This window comes from Salmo salar, chromosome 20 (genome assembly GCF_965601325.2).
Source record: "Salmo salar chromosome 20, fSalSal1, whole genome shotgun sequence".
Taxonomy (NCBI): domain Eukaryota; kingdom Metazoa; phylum Chordata; class Actinopteri; order Salmoniformes; family Salmonidae; genus Salmo; species Salmo salar.
In genome coordinates this window covers 16,316,360-16,337,095 of record NC_138310.1, presented here as the reverse complement: position 1 = coordinate 16,337,095, position 20,736 = coordinate 16,316,360, and the positions used below count along the sequence as shown (strand labels likewise).

Below are 20,736 nucleotides of genomic sequence, written 5' to 3'. Positions count from 1 at the left end.
CACAGCAGGATAAGGCTCCATTATCAGACTCATGTGCTTGACTGCTGTTCAATTACTGATACAGACTTTCTAACCTTTATGGTGTCATGTTGGAAAAGTACATTTGAAAAGATCCATGTGATTTGCAGAGATCTGAGTACCCATGTACTATATATTATTTTGAGGTCTCAATGAAACTATCTGTAACCCTTACATTTACGTAAACGTTATTGCTATTCTCTCTGTGTTTGTGTTTTCATTGGTTTGCATTGCATGTCTAGCACATCAGATAAATGTTGGAATGATGTTCTCAGCCTGGTGACCACATTGTTCCATTTACAGCCTTGTGGGCCTAGATCCTAACGATAGTCCTTAATTTGATTTCAGCCTTGATACTGTAAGTAACAATCAGGCTAGGCTGAGAGTGAACAGGATTTAGTGCCAAATGTACCTCTGTGAGATATCTGTAAAGTGAGACATTCTCAGTGTAGTGTAGGATGCACTTTGAGACAATCATGTTCTCCTAGTCCCTCTTACAATGGAAGTGCATTGATATACATTCTTTATCATCTCAGTTTAATTAGTCCCTTTCAAACCGTAATCAGTACAATACTGTGTTGAACGTTTGTGTCCCTTATATCAATAAATAATACTGATGATAATTCACAAAATATACATCCAGTGGTTTGACACTTAGGCAAACTCAGCTATACAGTTACTACAAAGCGTGGGGAGATGTCTGACAAATAGAAAGACTGTGTGACACAGGTGGCTGCACTCCTCAGCATTTGTTGCCATGCAGCTACTATATCATGTTGCAGGAGAGCGATGTGAACTCCCATACACGTACAGATGCCAGTATCTGTGTGGGTGCTGACGAGCGCATCCTCTTGCCTCACACTCTCTGCAATATCTCTGGCCACGGTGATGCTTGGGATCAAAAAGGTTAAATAAAAATAAATTGGCTCTCATATCGCTGAGTCTCAGTGGTTGTTGTGGAGACTTGCAACATCATATGTAGGACTTGACATATGCAGAACGAATGCCTTAAGTTAACTATAGTACTGGGAAACTGCTCAAGAGGAACAAGCATTTCGTAGGCTACTGTCAATGGAACATTATGGGGCGGTTTCCTGGACAAAGATTAAACCTCGTCTTGAATGTTTTTTTTGGTCCAAGTCTAGGTTTAATCTGTTTCTGGGAATCCAACCCTATAGGTAACATAACAAAAGCTTAAAGCCTGCTTTACACGGTCATAGAGAACTACAGTGATTTTAGTAGTCAGACCTGACCCCAATTCTGTCATATTGTGCAGCAGTATGTTAGCCAACTTAATTATCTTTAAAATGCTGCCCCTGCCAAGGCAGCAATGGATCATCTGTTTTATGGACAGATATAACAAATTATGTGTTTAATATGATTGTTTAATTACCCTGTTGTAACAGTTGATGATTTTGTTTTATTATTCTCTGTGAGTTTCTCACTCAAATTTCTGTGGCGATCATATCCTCATAGTGTAACCCTGAGCTGTGGATGTCCACGTCGAGCTCTGGCCGACTCTCCAGCTCCACTGTGAGCTCCTGCAGGATTCTCTCCAAGTCTTGGTTCTTCTTGTGCATCTGCAGATAGTTGAGCTGAAGCTGGTTCTGGTACTTGATGACTCTGTCCTTCTCCTTGTTCCACGTCTGTCTTTCATGCTCAAAGCTGTTCAACAGCCTCTCCTGAGTCTCTCTCTCTTCCCTGAGCTCCCCTTTCAGTCTCTCCACCTCTCCCTGGAGGGAGTCAGTGCTCATGCACCCTTCTCTCCCCCCACTCTGGTCTGACCTCTGCTGGGCTTTGGCCTCCAGTTTGGCCTTCTGCTGCTGCCTCTGTTCTTTTGCCAGGGCCAGATCCTTTTTAATTCCTTTGATGTCTGTCTCTAGTATACCCACCTTTTCTCTTAGAAGATCAGCCTCGTTCTTCTTGCGCTGGAGCTCATTGTGGCATACCTGGGGTGGAATAGATGAATTGTGTCATTATAAAATGCAGTTTGCTGTTGAACATGGAGGCCTAGTAGATAATGACCTAGATTCAGCATTGTCACTCACACTAAAATGTGATTTAGATCTGCTCACCACTAGTGCAGCATCTGTACTTCACTAAAGAAATCTATTCTGTATGCATATCATACTACCTCTGATTTTCTTTTGACAAAAGAGACCCAGTACCTCGACCTCCACACTGCGAGAGTGTATCTTGTCCTCTTGTTCTTTGTTCTGCTGCCCCAATGCCTCCATTTTGGCCCGAGTCTCCTTCAGCGAAACCTTGAGGCTGACGATGTCATTCAGCTTGTGAGTGACATCAGCCTGGGAGTCCCTGAGATGCTGCTTCAGCAGGGAGATCTCCCCAGTCTTTTGACATACCTAGTAAAGAATGCAAGAAAAAAAAATGCGTTGAAATACTGGCTGCTTTTGAGAATTGTTTTAAATTACATACTCTCTGGCCTGTGCAAACCCTGTGCAAACCCTGTGCAAACCCTGTGCAAACCCTGTGCAAACCCTGTGCAAACCCTGTGCAATGCGTTCAGTACCTATAACTAGTTTTTCCTAGTGACCTGACCAGGAAATACTTTGGGCCCACTCAGTCACAACTAGGGCCCTGATTTTCATGGTAAGGCCATTTGGTCAGGAAAAATTCATGAGACATGCTGGCCACACTCACCTCCCACTGGGTCTCCTCTAAGGTGGGCTCGAACTGGGTTTTCTCCCTCTCAAACGACCTCAGTTTGACCTCTGTCAGGTCCTTTTCCTGGGTCATCCTGGCCAGCTCATCCTGGAGCCTCTGCTTGTCCTGTTGCAGCTGACTGACCTGCAGTTGCAAGGCCTGGTGGTTCCTCACGGTCCTGTGCGAGACCTGCCTGAGCTTGGTGGAGCACCTCTGCTTCAGGCCCTCCATCTCCTCAACACAATACCTCTGCCTCTCCTCAAACAGCTGGCATGTGTCCACCTCTTTCTCCTCAAAGCTCACCTGCAGCTCCTGCAGCTCTGTCTCACTCTCCAGCAGCCTCTGCTCCAGCAGCTCAATGAGGGACTCGTCCATTGAGATGGGAGAGCGATTACAGCCTCCCATCTCCTCCAACAGAGGAATAGGCTGCTGAGTGAACGGTATGGAGACGGCATCCCTGTTAGCCTTCACTGCCCCTCCATTGCTTAGAGCTGCAACCCTAGCACTGGCTCTAATGCCATTGCCATTGGTCCATGTAGAGCGGGGGGGCTGCAGGGGATGGGTCATGCCATGGGCTGAGCCTCCTGCACACTGAGACAATGGGCCTGTGGAAGCACTGAGGCTCCCATTGGCGCTTTGAGTAGGCAGGCTGGACATTGAATCCTGTCCAGAGTCTGAGAGGGTCACTGAAAAGCTGTCCTGTTTGGGCCCCTGGGAGTCTTTGGTCCTTTCTGGGGGAATAAGTAGGTGGGTGAGATTGTCGCGAGTCTCTGTGGAAGAGGTGCTCCTAGGGATGACTGGCTTGAAGGCTGTGGGCCGGATCAAAGCGTTCTCGGTATTCTAGAGGCAGAGGAAGGAGAGCAAATAGTCAATGGTTTTAGTTTTCAACCTTCCTTTCAGCAATGGAGATGATCATGTAAGCAAATACTGATACCAATGAATAATCAATTCTTTCGTGCAGACGAGAACAGATAACCACCCAGAAATTGGAGATTTGTACATGTAAAAGTACAATGTAAGAATATACAGAATACATTAAACTGTCATGAAACATGAAACATGAGCTTATTCCATATGTCCCATCTGTGCTGTCTGGAAACACCAAATACCCAACCTCCTCCTCCACCCTGTTGTACTGTCTGAGAAAAGATTAATTGTCCTACTCTGTGATATTAATAATGTGTTGCGCTGTTTAAGTGTGAGCGGTAATCTTGTGGACTCCTCTCTTGGGGCATAGAGGCCTATTCAGAGAGCAGGACTTTGATAAGACAAGATAACATCACTGATGACATCTTACAAACGATCAAGGCATTGCAATCTGCAATATTTACTGATTTTAATTAATAAAATATAGCCTACCCATTCATTCTTAAGGAATATAACTTATAATGCCTCATGAGGGCTCCCGAGTGGCGCAGCGGTCTAATGCACCGCATCTCAGAGTTAGAGGCGTCACTACAGACCCTGGTTTGATTCCAGGCTGTATCCCAACCGGCCGTGATTGGGAGTCCCATAGGGCGGTGCACAATTGACCCAGCGTCGTCCGGGTTAGGGTTTGGCTGGGTAAGCCGTCATGGTAAATAAGAATGTGTTCTTAACTGACTTGCCTAGTTAAATAAAGATTTTTACAAATGAGCTTAGTCCAACCCAATCATTAAGTTGTATAAGCTTATTTTACACCATTGTTTGTTTTTGCTGTCATTTTAATCTTTCTAAACTAATAATGTATAGCTTAAAATATGTTTACAATTCTAATTTAAATCTCTTGGACTGTCAGTCCTTGCATCTAGCTCTGTCTATGACTTTGAGTGTGGTTACACGCATGTGCAGTTAGGCTGAAACCCAAACTCATTATTGTGGCTTAAGTCATCAACATTGGCGATGGTTAAAAAGACTGGACAACACAAAGCTTGGTGTTTCAACAGAGGTAATGTTTTTGTTTGCTATCTACTGTGCTTGTCTGATCTTGAAGTTGTGTTTGAAATTGCCTTCCTGGCTATCAATTGTACAACACAGAAATATTGACACAGACAAGTATGTTGAGCAAGTATGCTGAGCAAGTCAGAGACTCACCTTCTCCAGTTTCCCAGACATAGGCAGCAATTTAGGTGGCACTCTACTGTCTGGTTCCGTATCAGTAAAATGTCCCTGTCCTAAATGGTCCTCTGTTGGGATGCCTCTCTGGTGAGTCGTCCGCGGCTTGTGGCTCACTTTTATGTAAAAGAAGTCCTCACTCCTGCCTGCCTGAGAGATGGCTTTAGATGTGTTGTTGTAGGACCCCTGTGCAAAGCTATACTTCAGTAGGCCATCCAGGCTCCGGCCTGTCTTCCGGTGATGGCCTGCTTTCTTTAATTTGTACTCCGTGGCCTGACAGTGCTTGCTGTGAAGACTGTGACCTGAGATGAGGCTGCTGACGCTTCCCATGGTCTCTGAGCATAAGGGAAAGCAGAACGGATGTCCTGACAACTTTAACGTATTTTGTTGAAGAGGTACTTGTGGTGCAGGAAAAACTCATGACCCCAGGGAGATATTGTCAACGTTTCCATCTGAAGGGAAGAAATTGAGATTCAACTTGAGATTTTTTGTTATACTTTTCTCACTATTACTTTCGCAAGACATACCCTCTCTTCATCATCTCTGCCCTGGGAGATACAAGGTCCCAGATGTTGCTAGCCATGATCTCAAACCCTCTAGGGAACAGACTTAATGCCTTTGAGTTGTCACTAGTTACTAAGTAGCAGAGGTCTCCAAAGTGAATGAGATTGCCCATGGGCTCCCCAACCACCTGGTGTCCTTTCTTTAAGCATAATGTCGACAGGAACAAAAGCATGGCGCAACGGGCCAACTATAATAGTCACATTAAGTAGTACGTATCTGACAGCTAATCCGTTGCAAATCATTCTTAACACGGCGTGGCTGGCGTGGAAGACATGCATAGCTGTCACAGTTAGTGTTTTTTCTATTAGAGTATGGTGCAAGTGCAGTTGTTTTGAATGAATAAGGAGTGTTAGTATTCCACTGTTTGTCTCTCAGGAAGAGATGAAAAAAACAGACAAAACATGCACCAAGTAAGAACTCTTCTGCTCACCTTATCTTTTCATAGAAAATGCAATAATAGCTATGTGGACAGGGACTAGAATCACAATGGACGAAACAGAATAGAGCCTCTTGGTCACTATCCTATACAACATGTCAGAAAATAACGGATATTTAGCTTCGTTCAGGAGAAGGATGTTTTTTACATGTTTATATTGTTTGACATGGCAGTACCAACAATTGTCCTCAAATAATAGCTAATTATTGTTTTGATTTGTACCTTTTCAAGTACAGAACAAATGCCAGATGCCATATGTAAACAATCTTTGACATCATCCTCCCGCCCTCCCACCTCCCGCCTATCTGTCTGTCTGACATTCTTTCACAATCCCTCTCAAATTCTAGAATTCACCACCAAAATTCATCACAAGACTAGAAAAATATTCACATTGACTTACTGCCATGGCAAAAGCATCCATCTAGCAGACTAACGCGCAGCAATCCCTTCAGTCCTGGAAATACCACGTAGCCGTGTGTGTGTACGAGTGTGCGTCCCTGAATGAACCATTCATGCAGTGAACACACCACCACTATCACCAGCCAAGAGGCTACTATTCTGAGGGGCTGGGTCTTTCTTTGCTTTATTCAGAGGAGGCCCGGCTTTGCATAACTGACATGTAAATTCATCTAGACGGGAGATGGGACCTTGGAAGCCCCCAGGGAATGGGGTGTACGACATGTGCTCCTTTTACACTGGCACACGCCGCTCAAGTGATTAACTCCTTTTCCTCACAATGGATTCTTTAACCCCCTCCCCCGTACACCCCCAAACTCCCTCCGCCCCCTTTTCTCCATCAACTGACTGTGTAATACCACCCCCCCAACACCCCCCCCCCCCCCCTTTCCCTGTTCCTCCCAAACTGCCCCACACCCACTCTGAACAAACAACTCTCTGGCTGAAGAGAAATAACCCCTCTTTCTCTTTATCCGCTGAAGTGCGCCAGTCTTTGTGTGGACTTTTGTCTGGTATTTGATTTATTCCTACTGAACAGCAAACACCATATTTGAGTGTTAAATAAATGGCTACACTTTAGAATAAGGGGCAAATTGTGCAGTAAGAGTGATTTACTGCTGAGGGCTTTGAGTGGCTTTTGAGCGGCTTTGAGTTGCTCTTAGTGCTGCTGTATCAGTTTCAGCTTGCCCACTTTCTCAGCCTCTCTAGGAATATACTGTAAAAGTAAACCCTTGTTTTAGGCAAGCAGCCTAAATTGATTCAATCTTTTAACACACAAACCTTAATTGATCAACTTTTTTGGTTGATCAAGGGAATATTTTGTGCAATGTTCACAGATGGAACATTATTGATTTTAAGAATATTAATTTCAAGGGCTTTCAAAATAAACCAATTTCTTGAGATTCAACTCCTGATAAACAACAGGGCACACCTGCATTAGCAGTAGGGAGATATTTCCCCAAAAATCTGTAGATTATTGCTTTCATTTTAGACTTTCATAGATTTTCAAGATAATGTACATGAACTGTCTTTACTAAACCCTATCAGAGGCTCTTCTTGTATTTAGGAAGATTTTGTAATTTCATCAAGATTACATAACTGAAATATATTATACAAATCCATCTGACCCTCAGGCCTCCTAGGATCACAATGATGTAAGGCCTTCAGTCACTGGAGAACAATTGGGGGTATTTGGAGCTACATTGAGAATGGGGTTTGGGGGAGTGATCTCTTTGTATGAGTGTGTGCATAGTGAGGGGGAGGGTTTGCTACACGTGCCCCCACCAAGCCACAGCTGACCTGCCTGACACAAAAGCCTGCCACACAGCGGACCAGCTGACACTGAGACACACAGTGACACGCGTAGCCAATCCATTACCACATAGGCGAGAGCAGGGACATATAGGGCAGGATTTATACCTGTCCCACAGTGAACGAGCCGCTCCGCTCTGCTGTACCTCTTTAGGTACAGCAGCTTGTCCTCCCACTGGAGGACAAGCCCGTGCCTCCTCCACGGACCAGTCCTCCAGTGGGTCTCCCTATCCTGGTCAAGCCCGTGCCTCCTCCACGGACCAGTCCTCCAGTGGGTCTCCCTATCCTGGTCAAGCCCGTGCCTCCTCCACGGACCAGTCCTCCAGTGGGTCTCCCTATCCTGGTCAAGCCCGTGCCTCCTCCACGGACCAGTCCTCCAGTGGGTCTCCCTATCCTGGTCAAGCCCGTGCCTCCTCCAAGGACCAGTCCTCCGGTGGATCCCTCCACCCTGGTCTCTCCTGTGCCGCCTCCTCAGACCAGGCCTCCAGCGGGTCTCCCCAGCCTGGTGAGTCCAGGGCCTGCGCCCAGAGCCAGGCCTCCCTCATGTCTCCCCAGCCTGGTGAATCCTGAGCCGGAGCTACCAGAGTGGCCCGTCTGCCCGGAGCTGCCAGAGTGGCCCGTCTGCCCGGAGCTGCCAGAGTGGCCCGTCTGCCCGGAGCTGCCAGAGTGGCCCGTCTGCCCGGAGCTGCCATCGCCGCCCGTCTGCCCGGCGCAGCCATCGCCACCCGTCTGCCGGGCGCAGCCATCGTCTGCCGGGCGCAGCCATCGCTGCCCGCCAGCCGGGCGCAACAAGGGTCGCCCGCCAGCCGGGCGAAGCCAGGGTCGCCCACCAGACCTTCGGCGCAGCCAGGTGCGCCACCTAAGAGGGCGACGCCAAGGGTGGGGCAGAGGCTACGTCCCGCACCTGAGCCGCCGCCGTAAGAGGGCCCACCCAGACCCTCCCCTTCAGTGTCAGGTTTTGCGGCTGGAGTACGCACCTTGGGGGGGGGGGGGGGGGGGACGGGGGGTACTGTAACGCCCTGGCCATAGAGAGGGTTTTTTTGTTCTTTATTTTGGTTAGGCAAGGGTGTTACATTGGGTGGGCATTCTATGTTCTGTTTCTATGTGTTTGTATTTCTTTGTTTTGGGCCGTGTGTGGTTCCCAAATCAGGCACATCTGAAGTTCATTGCTATTGATTGGGAGTCACACATAAGTGCATGTTTTTCCGTTGGGGTTTTGTGGGTAATTGTTTCTGTTCGTGTTACTGTGTTTAACGAGACAGGACTGTTTTGGTTGTCTGTTTATTGTTTGGTATTGTATAGTGTTCTTGCCGTAATTAAATATATGACGAACACTAACTCCGCTGCGTTTTGGTCCGCTCTCTCTAAAGGCAACCGTTACAGCAACAAATAACACAGCATGGCAGCTACACAACATGGTAGCAGCGCAAAATGGTACAAACAGTATTGGGCACAGTCAACAATTGATTAAATCACTTTCTGTAAAATAGAATATGTACTGTATAATTAAATTGATGGTTGACATAAATTATCATAATAAAACATATTTGGTAGCAGAATAACATTTTTGTTAATCGGGTCTAGACTTCATTTTCCTTATCCATTATTATTATCATTAAATAGCCTACCTGAAAGATGTAATGAGCATTGTTAAACTTCGTAGAATTGCAGAAAATGAGCTTCAAAACAAACATTTTCTTAGGTCCCTTAATGTTCTTAGGGGGGAGGTGGTAGGGCGGGGGGTCATGACATTTTGTGTCACACAGCCCAATGCTATTTTCTGTATAAATATGGTTAGGGCCCTCGTGGTGCGTAAACTGCGAATAGATGGACTGAGGAGACATAATTATAAAGCGTTTTTAGCTTTAAGTCCTCGCAGTCATGACACAGCCATATTCCAAGCTCGCATATACAGTTGAAATCGGAAGTTTACATACACTGAAAGGCCGCTCAGCAAGGAAGAAGCCACTGCTCCAAAACTGCCATAAAAAGCCAGACTACGGTTTGCAACTGCGCATGGGGACAAAGATCGTACTTTTTGGAGAAATGTCCTCTGGTCTGATGAAACAAAAATAGAACTGTTTGGCCATAATGACCATCGTTATGTTTGGAGGAAAAAGGGGGAGGCTTGCAAGCCGAAGAGCACCATCCCAACCGTGATGCACGGGAGTGTCAGCATCATGTTGTGGGGGTGCTTTGCTGCAGGAGGGGCTGGTGCACTTCACAAAATAGATGGCATCATGTGGGACGGAAAATTATGTAGATATATTGAATCAAAATCTCAATACATCAGTTAAGAAGTTAAAGCTTGGTTGCAAATGGATCTTCCAAATGGACAATGACCCCAAGCATACTTCCAAAGTTGTGGCAAAATGGCTCAAGGACAACAAAGTCAAGGTATTGGAGTGGCCATCACAAAGCCCTGACCTCAAACCTCTAGAAAATTTGTGGGCAGAACTGAAAAAGCGTGTGCGAGCAAGGAGGCCAACAAACCTGACTCAGTTACACCAGCCTTATCCGGAGGAATGGACCAACATTCACCTAACTTATTGTGGGAAGCTTATGGAAGGCTACCCGAAACGTTTGACCCAAGTTAAACAATTTAAAGGCAATGCTACCAAATACTAATTGAGTGTATGTAAACTTCTGACCCACTGGGAATGTGATGAAAGAAATAAAAGCTGAAATGAATCATTCTCTCTACTATTATTCTGACATTTCACATTCTTAAAATAAAGTTGTGATCCTAACTGACCTAAGACAGGGATTTTTTACTATGATTAAAAGTCAGCAATTGTGAAAAACTGAGTTTAAATTTATTTGGCTAAGGTGTATGTAAACTTCCGACTTCAACTGTAGATTGTGTGTGTATGTGTGTGTGAATGTGAGACACCAAAAAGGACAACAAAAACCTTTCCAGTGTGTGATGAGGTGAATAATTGAAAAGGAAGGCCCTGTCTCTATCTCTGTAAGCTGTCAAGGATTCTCCTCACATCACTTGACATTGTTCCTTATTCATTGTGTGGCCATGTTGAAGGTATGAGTTATCTTCGTTAGACTAAATGACACTCTGCTGGGAGTGATGTGGGAGACAGAGACAAGCATCGAGCTGTCACTTTCACTCTTATTCCCCTGCTATCCATCCATCCAGGCTGTGCATGCCCTAGTGTGATTTCTCCTCAGAGCATACAATGGAAGCTAATTGGATAATCCACTTAGTACATTGGTGAGGAGGCTGTGAGTGAATGACCCCTCAGCTCTGAATAGGGAATCGCACACGCTCATTCCTACTGCCACTGAGGGAAGAGAGAGAGTTTTTTGTGTCTGTGTGCGAGTGAGTGATATCAATGAAAATGTCAACACTATGTTTGAAGTGAGTATGGGTATTTTGTAGGCTACCCTGAGTGCCCTTCAATCAATCCTTTTGAGTGGTGGAGGAAAGGGCCTTGTGTGGATGGGGGGCAAAGCTAAATGAGTGGTTGTGGCGAAGAGAGCATGTGCTAGTCATTAATTAAACACTATTGCTTTTCATTAAGGTAAGAACAGCCAGGTCCGTTTTAATGGAGGCCTATCTCTGAAATTAGAATGCTTGCCTGAAGCGATTCAACCCTTTCAAATTAGACATTAGGCCGTCAAACAATCAACCGTTACTCTACAAAGGTGATGCTCATTCTATGAATTGCATTTCTGGGGTGCCCGGTGTTTCCAAAAGGCATTTGCATAAGCCTAGCAGCTGGGCTCCGTACAAGGAGAAACGTGTCTTAATTTGCATCCAAATGGTACTCTTAATTAATGACCAGGCCAAAAAAAAATATGTTTGTAAGTGACGAGGCTTTATGCCTAATGTATTATTACATATCCTTATTGAGCCAGATTATCCACCTTCTACATCGATTATTGCTCTCTGATGTCTGTACACTTAACGTTCCTGAGTATTGAAGTGGCTGGAATCTATCCAAAAACTGTTTTAGAGAGTTGTGTGTGCATCGTACATTAGATGCTACAGATCAGTAGCCTCTCCGTAATCATAAAATATTTACTTCTTAGGCTTTTATCTCGGAGTCAGACTAAAAATGAAAGGCCACAGTGAAAAGTAAGGCAGCAAATTGCAGTATTTGTCTACCTTTATCGAAAAGTGAAACTGTAGAGACCCATACTACTTGCATCCACTTACAGATAAGTAGTAACTTTCAAAGTAAGTACAGTAGGTAAAAGTATCTCTAGGCCTAACCTTCTTCAATAATGTAGGACCACAGATAGAAAGCTTGTGAACACCACCAAAAATTCAGAAGCCCCCAAAAAGTGACAAGAGTGTCTTCTGAGCTACATTAGAGGGGAAGTGAATTTAGCTCCAAACTTTCCAGCCTGGCCTCAAAGATACAGTATATGAAACATACTTACTATATGCATTTCTGTCTCAAGTCTAGTTACTTGAAACAGAAACGAAAGTATGGAGGTTGGTTGGGGCGGATGGATGGGTGTATACGGCGACCGTCTAGCAATCCAAAGGTTGTGTGTTTGAGTCGCGCCGGGGACAACTGTAGCATTTTAGTTCATCCTCCTGCTAACCCTTATTCTAACCTTAACCCAATTCACCTAACCTGCTACAAAAACTCTCCTAACCTTTGTTGTTTTGTTCTCCTAACCACTAACGTTAATTCTCCCTGTAATTCTTCTTTGTTGTTCTGATGCAAAAAGCAAATAAGTGTACCAAGACGTATAAGTTACATCATCCAATTTGTATGCTATTATACGACCGGGTAAGACGTATGATATGATATTATACATCCTCCATGTCGTATGATATTGTATGACAGCTATTTAATTCATAACGTAACGTATTACGTAACGTATTACGTAACGTAATATATCATACGAAATGGAGGGAACAGATTTACATACCAAATCCTATGAATTTCCATGAGACCAGGTTGAACTTGCAAATCACCATTGGCTAATTAACTGTTTGAATAAAAGTTTAGGTATTGGAGAAATAAAATCTGTAAGTGATAAAAGACATGAACCACAAGTAGGGCCTGGAGTTTTCCCTGGTCAGATGTTGTGGTCAGAAAAACAAACACCTGACACTAGACATAAGGTATGAGGTATGAATTTGAGAGTGGTTCACTTTCTTCAAGCCTACCCCTCAAGTTTATGTGGTGAGGCTGCTGTTGGGCTAAAATACTAATTCCAGATTGTGGCTTTAAGACTCATTCCGAAGCTTAGAACTAGTGTGCAAGGTTGACATTAGCCATTGATTGTGCAGCCAACATTTGAGGACTTCATGTACAGTTGAAGTCGGAGTTTACATACAGCTTAGCTAAATACATTTAAACTCAGTTTTTCACAATTCCTGACATTTAATCAGAGTAAAAATTCCCTGTCTTAGGTCAGTTAGGATCACAACTTTATTTTAAGAATGTGAAATGTCAGAATAATAGTAGAGAGAATGATTTATTTCATCACATTCCCAGTGGGTCAGAAGTTTACAAACACTCAATTAGTATTTGGTAGCATTGTCTTTAAATTGTTTAACTTGGGTCAAATGTTTTGGGTAGCCTTCCACAAGCTTCCCACAATAAGTTGGGTGAATTTTGGTCCATTCCTCCTGACAGAGATTGTGTAACTGAGTCAGGTTTGTAGGCCTCCTTGCTCGCACACACTTTTTCAGTTCTGCCCACACATTTTCTAGAGGTTTGAGGTCAGGGCTTTGTGATGGCCACTCCAATACCTTGACTTTGTTGTCCTTGAGCCATTTTGCCACAACTTTGGAAGAATGCTTGGGGTCATTGTCCATTTGGAAGATCCATTTGCAACCAAGCTTTAACTTCTTAACTGATGTATTGAGATTTTGATTCAATATATCTACATAATTTTCCGTCCCACATGATGCCATCTATTTTGTGAAGTGCACCAGCCCCTCCTGCAGCAAAGCACCCCCACAACATGATGCTGACACCCCCGTGCATCACGGTTGGGATGGTGCTTTTCGGCTTGCAAGCCTCCCCCTTTTTCGTCCAAACATAACGATGGTCATTATGGCCAAACAGTTCTATTTTTGTTCCATCAGACCAGAGGACATTTCTCCAAAAAGTACAATCTTTGTCCCCATGCGCAGTTGCAAACCGTAGTCTGGCTTTTTATGGCGGTTTTGGAGCAGTGGCTTCTTCCTTCCTGAGCGGCCTTTCAGGTTATGTCGATATAGGACTCGTTTTACTGTGGATATAGATACTTTTGTACCTGTTTCCTCCAGCATCTTCACAAGGTCCTTTGCTGTTGTTCTGGGATTGATTTGCACTCTTCGCACCAAAGTACATTCATCTCTAGGAGACAGAACGCGTCTCCTTCCTGAGCAGTATGATGGCTGCGTGGTCCCATGGTGTTTATACTTGCGTACTATTGTTTGTACAGATAAACGTGGTACCTTCAGGCATTTCAAAATTGCTCCCAAGGATGAACCAGACTTGTGGAGGTCTACAATTTATTTTCTGAGGTCTTAGCTGATTTCTTTTGATTTTCCCATGATGTCAAGCAAAGAGGCACTGAGTTTGAAGGTAGGCCTTGAAATACATCCACAGGTACACCTCCAATTGACTCAAATTATGTCAATTAGCCTATCAGAAGCTTCTAAAGCCATGACATCATTTTCTGGAATTTTCCACGCTGTTTAAAGGCACAGTCTTAGGGAATGTAAACTTCTGACCCACTGGAATTGTGATACAATGAATTATAAGTGAAATAATCTGTCTGTAAACAATTGTTTGAAAAATTACTTGTGTCATGCACAAAGTAGATGTCCTAACCGACTTGCCAAAACTATAGTTTTAACAAGACATTTTAATGACTCCAACCTAAGTGTATGTAAACATCTGACTTCAACTGTATTACCTCAATTTCCCCGACTAACCGGTTGTAACGACTGTCTTGAAGAGGGAACCAAGGTGCAGCAGAGGATGTGTTCATCATTAGAGTTTTAATTCAAATAAACAAGAGAACACTACAAAATGAACAAAACGACAGCAAACAGTCCTGTGAGGAAAATACTCAAAACAGAAACAATTACCCACAAACCCCAGTGACAAACAACTCCTACATATGTGACTCCCAATCAGGAACAACGATTCCCAGCTGTTCCTGATCAGGAGTCACAAGACACACACCAGACTGCCACGTCCTGACCCCCAAACTACTACACCAGCTCCATCTGCTGGTCAGGACGTGACAGTACCCCCCCCCCCCTCAAGGTGCAGACCCCGGAATGCACCTAACCACAACAACAAAAAACCACCAAAAACAAAATCCCCAACAAAACCCTTAAACAGTAACCCTAAACAATAAGGGAGGGAAGGGAGGGTGGCTGCCGTCAACGACGGCACTGTGCTACACCCTCCCTCCCCAACCCACCTATCCTGGAGGCGGCTCAGGCTCTGGCCGTTCCAGGCAGTCGGGACAGTCTGGCAGCTCGGGGCCGTCTGGGCAGTCTGGCAGCTCGGGGCAGTCTGGGCAGTCTGGCAGCTCGGGGCAGTCTGGGCAGTCTGGCAGCTCGGGGCAGTCTGGCAGCTCGGGGCAGTCTGGGCAGTCTGGCAGCTCGGGGCAGTCTGGGCAGTTCAGGGCAGTTCCGGGCAGTCTGGCCACTCCGGCAGTTCAGGGCAGTCTGGCCACTCCGGCAGTTCAGGGCAGTCTGGCCACTCCGGCAGTTCAGGGCAGTCTGGCCACTCCGGCAGTTCAGGGCAGTCTGGCCACTCCGGCAGTTCAGGGCAGTCTGGCCACTCCGGCAGTTCAGCGCAGTCTGGCCACTCCGGCAGTTCAGCGCAGTCTGGCCACTCCGGCAGTTCAGCGCAGTCTGGCCACTCCGGCAGTTCAGCGCAGTCTGGCCACTCCGGCAGTTCAGCGCAGTCTGGCCACTCTGGCGACTGTTGACTGGCGGGCAGCTCTGACGACTGTTGACTGGCGGGCAGTTCTGACGACTGTTGACTGGCGGGCAGCTCTGACGACTGTTGACTGGCGGGCAGCTCTGACGACTGTTGACTGGCGGGCAGCTCTGATGACGACTGTTGACTGGCGGGCAGCTCTGATGACGACTGTTGACTGGCGGGCAGCTCTGATGACGACTGTTGACTGGCGGGCAGCTCTGATGACGACTGTTGACTGGCGGGCAGCTCTGATGACGACTGTTGACTGGCGGGCAGCTCTGATGACGACTGTTGACTGGCGGGCAGCTCTGATGACGACTGTTGACTGGCGGGCAGCTCTGATGACGACTGTTGACTGGCGGGCAGCTCTGATGACTGTTGACTGGCGGGCAGCTCTGATGACTGTTGACTGGCGGGCAGCTCTGACGACTGTTGACTGGCGAGGCTGGGTTGACACACTAGACTCCTGGTGCGTGGTGCTGGTACTGGGCGTACCAGATTGCGAACACGCACCTCCATGCTAGTGCGGGGAGCTGGCCTGGGGCTCCATTCTTGCCCCGCAAAACTCCCCTTGTGCCCCCCCCTAAAAAATTATTGGGGGTGCCTCCCGGTCTCCCTTACCTCGCCAGCCTTCTTCCGCTGCTTGGTCCTTTGTTGGTGGGTAATTCTGTAACGACTGTCTTGAAGAGGGAACCAAGGTGCAGCAGAGGATGTGTTCATCATTAGAGTTTTAATTCAAATAAACAAGAGAACACTACAAAATCAACAGCAAACAGTCCTGTGAGGAAAATACTCAAACAGAAACAATTACCCACAAACCCCAGTGACAAACAACTCCTACATATGTGACTCCCAATCAGGAACAACGATTCCCAGCTGTTCCTGATCAGGAGTCACAAGACACACACCAGACTGCCACGTCCTGACCCCCAAACTACTACACCAGCTCCATCTGCTGGTCAGGACGTGACACCGGTACCCCCTGTACATCGCCTCGCTATTGTTATTTTACTGCTGCTCTTTAATTATTTGTAATTTTTTATATTTTTTTTGCTTATCTATTTTTTACTTATTAACACTTATTTTTCTTAAAACTGCGTTGCTGGTTAAGGGCTTGTAAGTAAGCATTTCACTGTAAGGTCACCTGTTGTATTCAGCGCATGTGAAAAATAACATTTTTATTTGATTTGGGGAGTTTCTCCCATTCTTCTCAGCAGATCCTGTTGGAAGGTGAACCTAGTCTGAGGTCCTGATTACTCTGGAGCAGGTTTTCATCAAGGATCTCTCTGTACTTTGCTCTGTTCATATTTCCCTTGATCCTGACTAGTCTCCCAGTCCTTGCCGCCGAAAAACATCCCCACAGCATGATGCTGCCACTACCATGCTTCACCGTAGGGATGGTGCCAGGTTTCCTCCAGACGTGACGCTTGGCGTTCAGGACAAAGAGTTCAATCTGGGTTTCATCAGACCAGAGAATCTTGATTCTCATGGTCTGAGTCCTTTAGCTGCCTTTGAAGCAGGCTGTCATTTGCCTTTTACTGAGGTGTGGCTTCCGTCTGACCACTCTACCATAAAGTCCTATTTGGTGGAGTGCTGCTGAGATGATTGTCCTTTTAGTTCTCCCATCTCCACAGAGGAACTCTGGAGCACTGTCAAAGTGACCATTTGGTTCTTGGTCACCTCCCTGACCAAGGCCCTTCTCCCCCGATTACTCAGTTTGGACAGGCCGCCAGCTTAAGCAAGAGTCATGGTGGTACCAAACTTCTTCAATTTAAGAATGATGGAGGTCACTGTGTTCTTGGGGACCTTCAATCTGGTACCTTTCCCCAGATCTGTGCCTCGACACAATCCTGTCTCGGAGCTCTACGGACAATTCATTCGACCTCATGACTTGGTTTTTGCTTTGACATGCACTGTCAACTGTGGGACCTTATATAGACAGTTGTGTGCCTTTCAAAATCATGTCCAATCAATTGAATTTACCACAGGTAGACTCCAATTAAGTTGTAGACACATCTCAAAGATGATCAATGGAAACATGATGCACCTGAGCTCAATTTCGAGTCTCATAGCAAAGGGTCTGAATGCTTATGTTACATTTCTAAAAACCTGTTTTTGCTTTGTAGATTGATTTTGATTTGATCCATTTTAGAATAAGGCTGTAACGTGACAAAATGTGGAAAAAGTAAAGTGGTCTGAATACTATCCCGAATGTACCGTACATCAGATTTGGGGGTGGGGAAGCAAATATGCGTACTCATTCACTGCAATAGCATCCCTACATTAGCATCGCTGAACCAAGCCTCATATTGTCACGCCCTGACCATAGAGAGCCTTTTTATTCTCTATTTTGGTTAGGTTGGGGTGTGACTAGGGTGGGTAATCTAGTGTGTGTATTTCTTTGTTGGCCTGGTATGGTTCCCAATCAGAGGCAGCTGTTTAGCGTTGTCTCTGATTGGGGATCACATTTAGGCAGCCATTTCCCCACTGTGTTTTGTGGGATCTTGCTTATGTGTAGTTGCCTGTGAGCACTCCATAGCTTCACGTGTTCGTTTATTCGTTATGGTTTTTTGAGAGTTTTATTTAATAAACATGTGGAACGCAGATCACGCTGCGCTTTGGTCCGAGTATGCTTCCAACGACGTTCGTGACACATATACAGATGCTTTATTTGGGTATCTGGGACAGTTATTTTGAGAGCCTCTTTAGCAGGTCATGACAGTTTTTTAATGGTTAGTCTGAAAAAAAATGTTCCGTTCTGCTCTCCAAAGCCTGTCATCTCCAGTTTTTCTACACCCACACGTTTCTGTATTCCTTTTGATTACCCTGCATAAAGCTGCACTACAATGCATGTCTATGCAGGTGCACAGTTTATCCAATCTCTCATCTTGTCACCAGATCTGTCTGCAGGTTTCAACACATAATGTACACAATGGTCACAATGTTTTTGTGGTTATAGCAGTGCACAACAATTTCCTTGTTTGATGTGCACTGGGGAGGTCTGTTGTCTGATAGAGACTAAATACAAGCTGTTGAAAAGCTGTAGTCTGAAACAGTATATTGCTACATATTATATTGCACTTGATAGTGTTTAGAGACAGCAGTGTAATGCTAACACCTCAATTAGGACCGACACACATGTACTCCAGAGAGTTGTTCTTTAGAAACAAGCAAAACACCTCCACAAAATGACAAACTTTTCTACTCTTTATTTGTTCAAATAAAGGTTCTTCTTCAATCATAGATGGCAAAACATTTTCTCTAACTACAGTAAAACCTTGCCGAGTCAGAACGTATTCACATGCTCAACTTCTTTCCGTTGCCTTTCCATTACTTCCTAGCGTGTTTACCTTGGGCTAGTCATCGATATGAACCACTTGTACCCCGTCACATCCAGTTTAGCAGCCATAACATTTGAGCCTGAGGTGACCTACCTCCATTACTGAGTGCTGAGCTGCTTTCCCGGGTCTGCCTCTTCCATGTGGAGGATGGCTTGCGCTGCTGAGTGGGACACACAGGGGCAATGTCTCTTTTTATGTTTGTGTTTATTTTTCTTTGTCCTCTAAGCCCGTTTTTGTCTCTCCATACTGTGTGTTCACTTCATCCCATCTCCCAGGAATTGAGCGCTGTCACCCTCCAACAGAAATACATAGCTACTCTTTTGCTATCTTCCTCTTTCTACCTCTCCTTTCTCCTTGTTCTTTCCCTTTTTAACTCCCTCCCACTGTCCATTTCTCTAACACTCACTCACCCTTTTTCTTGCTCACTCCTATCTCTTCCTCTCACTCTCCCATCATCCTATCTATTGAGCGGTATTTCTCCACTCTGCTTGCTGTACCCCTCCCTCTTCCTCTTTCAGCTCTCCCTCTCTCTGCTCTCTCTCTTTCTCTCTCGCTCACTCTCTCTCCCCCTCCTTGGCACTCAGCCTAAATATTCTGTTATCCATCATAACTCACTCCACTGCCTGTGTATACCCACATACCATCAGCCCGCTGTTCTTATTGGATGCCTCCACACTCTTCTGAAGCTATTCCTAGGCACAGTGTGCACGTGTGACTGTTTCAGTGTGCACAATGCTGGTTTTCTAATTCAACCCACTGTGCCATAAACATTTCTAATCTATGTTGATTTACTCCACGTTAATAATACAGAGGAGCAGGCAAATCAATTATAAAACAGTAACAACTTAGTATGTAACAGCTTACACAATGTCTCTACCGTATTTATTTGACAGTTTGTGAATACTATAAAGAATTGTGTACTGAAAACAGGTTGGTTTTAAATGAAAGTTAAACTCTGACAGTGCTCTGGAGCTGATGATATGACTCATCCTCTGTTTCTCCCTGGTCTGAGCGCTCAGTGTTTAGCTCCCGAGGATTAAAGCTGCTTCACTGGTTCCTCCAGCCCTGCTCAATAATTCACACAGGGATATATTTTGGTTCATAACAGTTATGTAACAGATGCATTAATGATCAGCTGGATGCAGGTTAGAACTCCCACTGTGGTGTTGGTGGAAGACGCATTCCAAACCTCTTATAGTAGCTCTACTTAGAGGCATTAAAAATGACCTTTCTGTAAAAAATGGATGTGCCTTCTTTATTACTTTCCCCTAACCCTACCACCCCTCCCCTAATTGGAGGAAACTAATGGACAATAATTCTTAGGATTACACTTCAAGCTTATACTGTACATGTCACGACTTCCGCCGAAGTCGGCTCCTCTCCTTGTTCGGGCGCCGTTCGGCGGTCGACGTCACCGGCTTTCTAGCCATCGCCGCTCCATTTTTTCATTGTTCCATTTGTTTTGTCTTGTTCCTTGCACACCTGGTTTACATTTAATTGTTAAGCGTTTGCTTATTTTTGTGACTGTTTCGCGCCTTGCACTTTTTACCTTTGGCTGGAGGTTTTGCCGCAGTGGCGTCTGTCTGTTTTATTGCCTCTGCCTAAGTAAAGTGTGCGCCTGTTCACAACTCTCTGCTCTCCTGCACCTGACTTCTCCACCAGTAGCGCACAACCTTGACAGTACATTCTACATACATTTCACGGACAGTATATTTTACATTATTATCTTTTGTTTGTTTTAAGTCCCAGCCTTCAGCTACCCTCAACCCCTCCCATCTATCTCTGAAGACCACCCAGTTTTGATTTCTAGCTGCCATATATATTTTCCACTGTGCTGTGATGTTTCACAAAAGTTCTGAACCTTTGTATTCTCGTAGTTTCTACAGATTGTAAATTAAAGATAAACACCTTTGCTAAGAGTATTAATATATACTGCTCC

The 20,736-nt window shown here is 45.2% G+C and overlaps 1 protein-coding gene across 2 annotated transcripts; it reads right to left on the bottom strand.

The window, feature by feature from the left end:
• Window positions 1–534: 534 nt before the first annotated feature.
• On the bottom strand, window positions 535–19,314 carry lzts1 (leucine zipper, putative tumor suppressor 1). Of its 2 annotated transcripts, none has more exons than XM_014160627.3 (5): window positions 18,891–19,314; window positions 4,756–5,228; window positions 2,680–3,522; window positions 2,187–2,381; window positions 535–1,967 (listed from the first exon to the last, which is right to left on the bottom strand). In XM_014160627.3, the coding sequence occupies exons 2-5, from the start codon at window positions 5,104–5,106 to the stop codon at window positions 1,464–1,466; spliced, it is 1,893 nt and encodes a 630-aa protein (XP_014016102.1). In that variant the 5' UTR covers window positions 5,107–5,228; window positions 18,891–19,314; the 3' UTR covers window positions 535–1,463. The 2 variants fall into 2 exon arrangements, with proteins under 2 accessions (XP_014016102.1, XP_014016101.1); XM_014160626.3 differs by lacking the exon at window positions 18,891–19,314 and adding an exon at window positions 6,177–6,365.
• Between the last annotated feature and the right edge of the window lie 1,422 nt (window positions 19,315–20,736).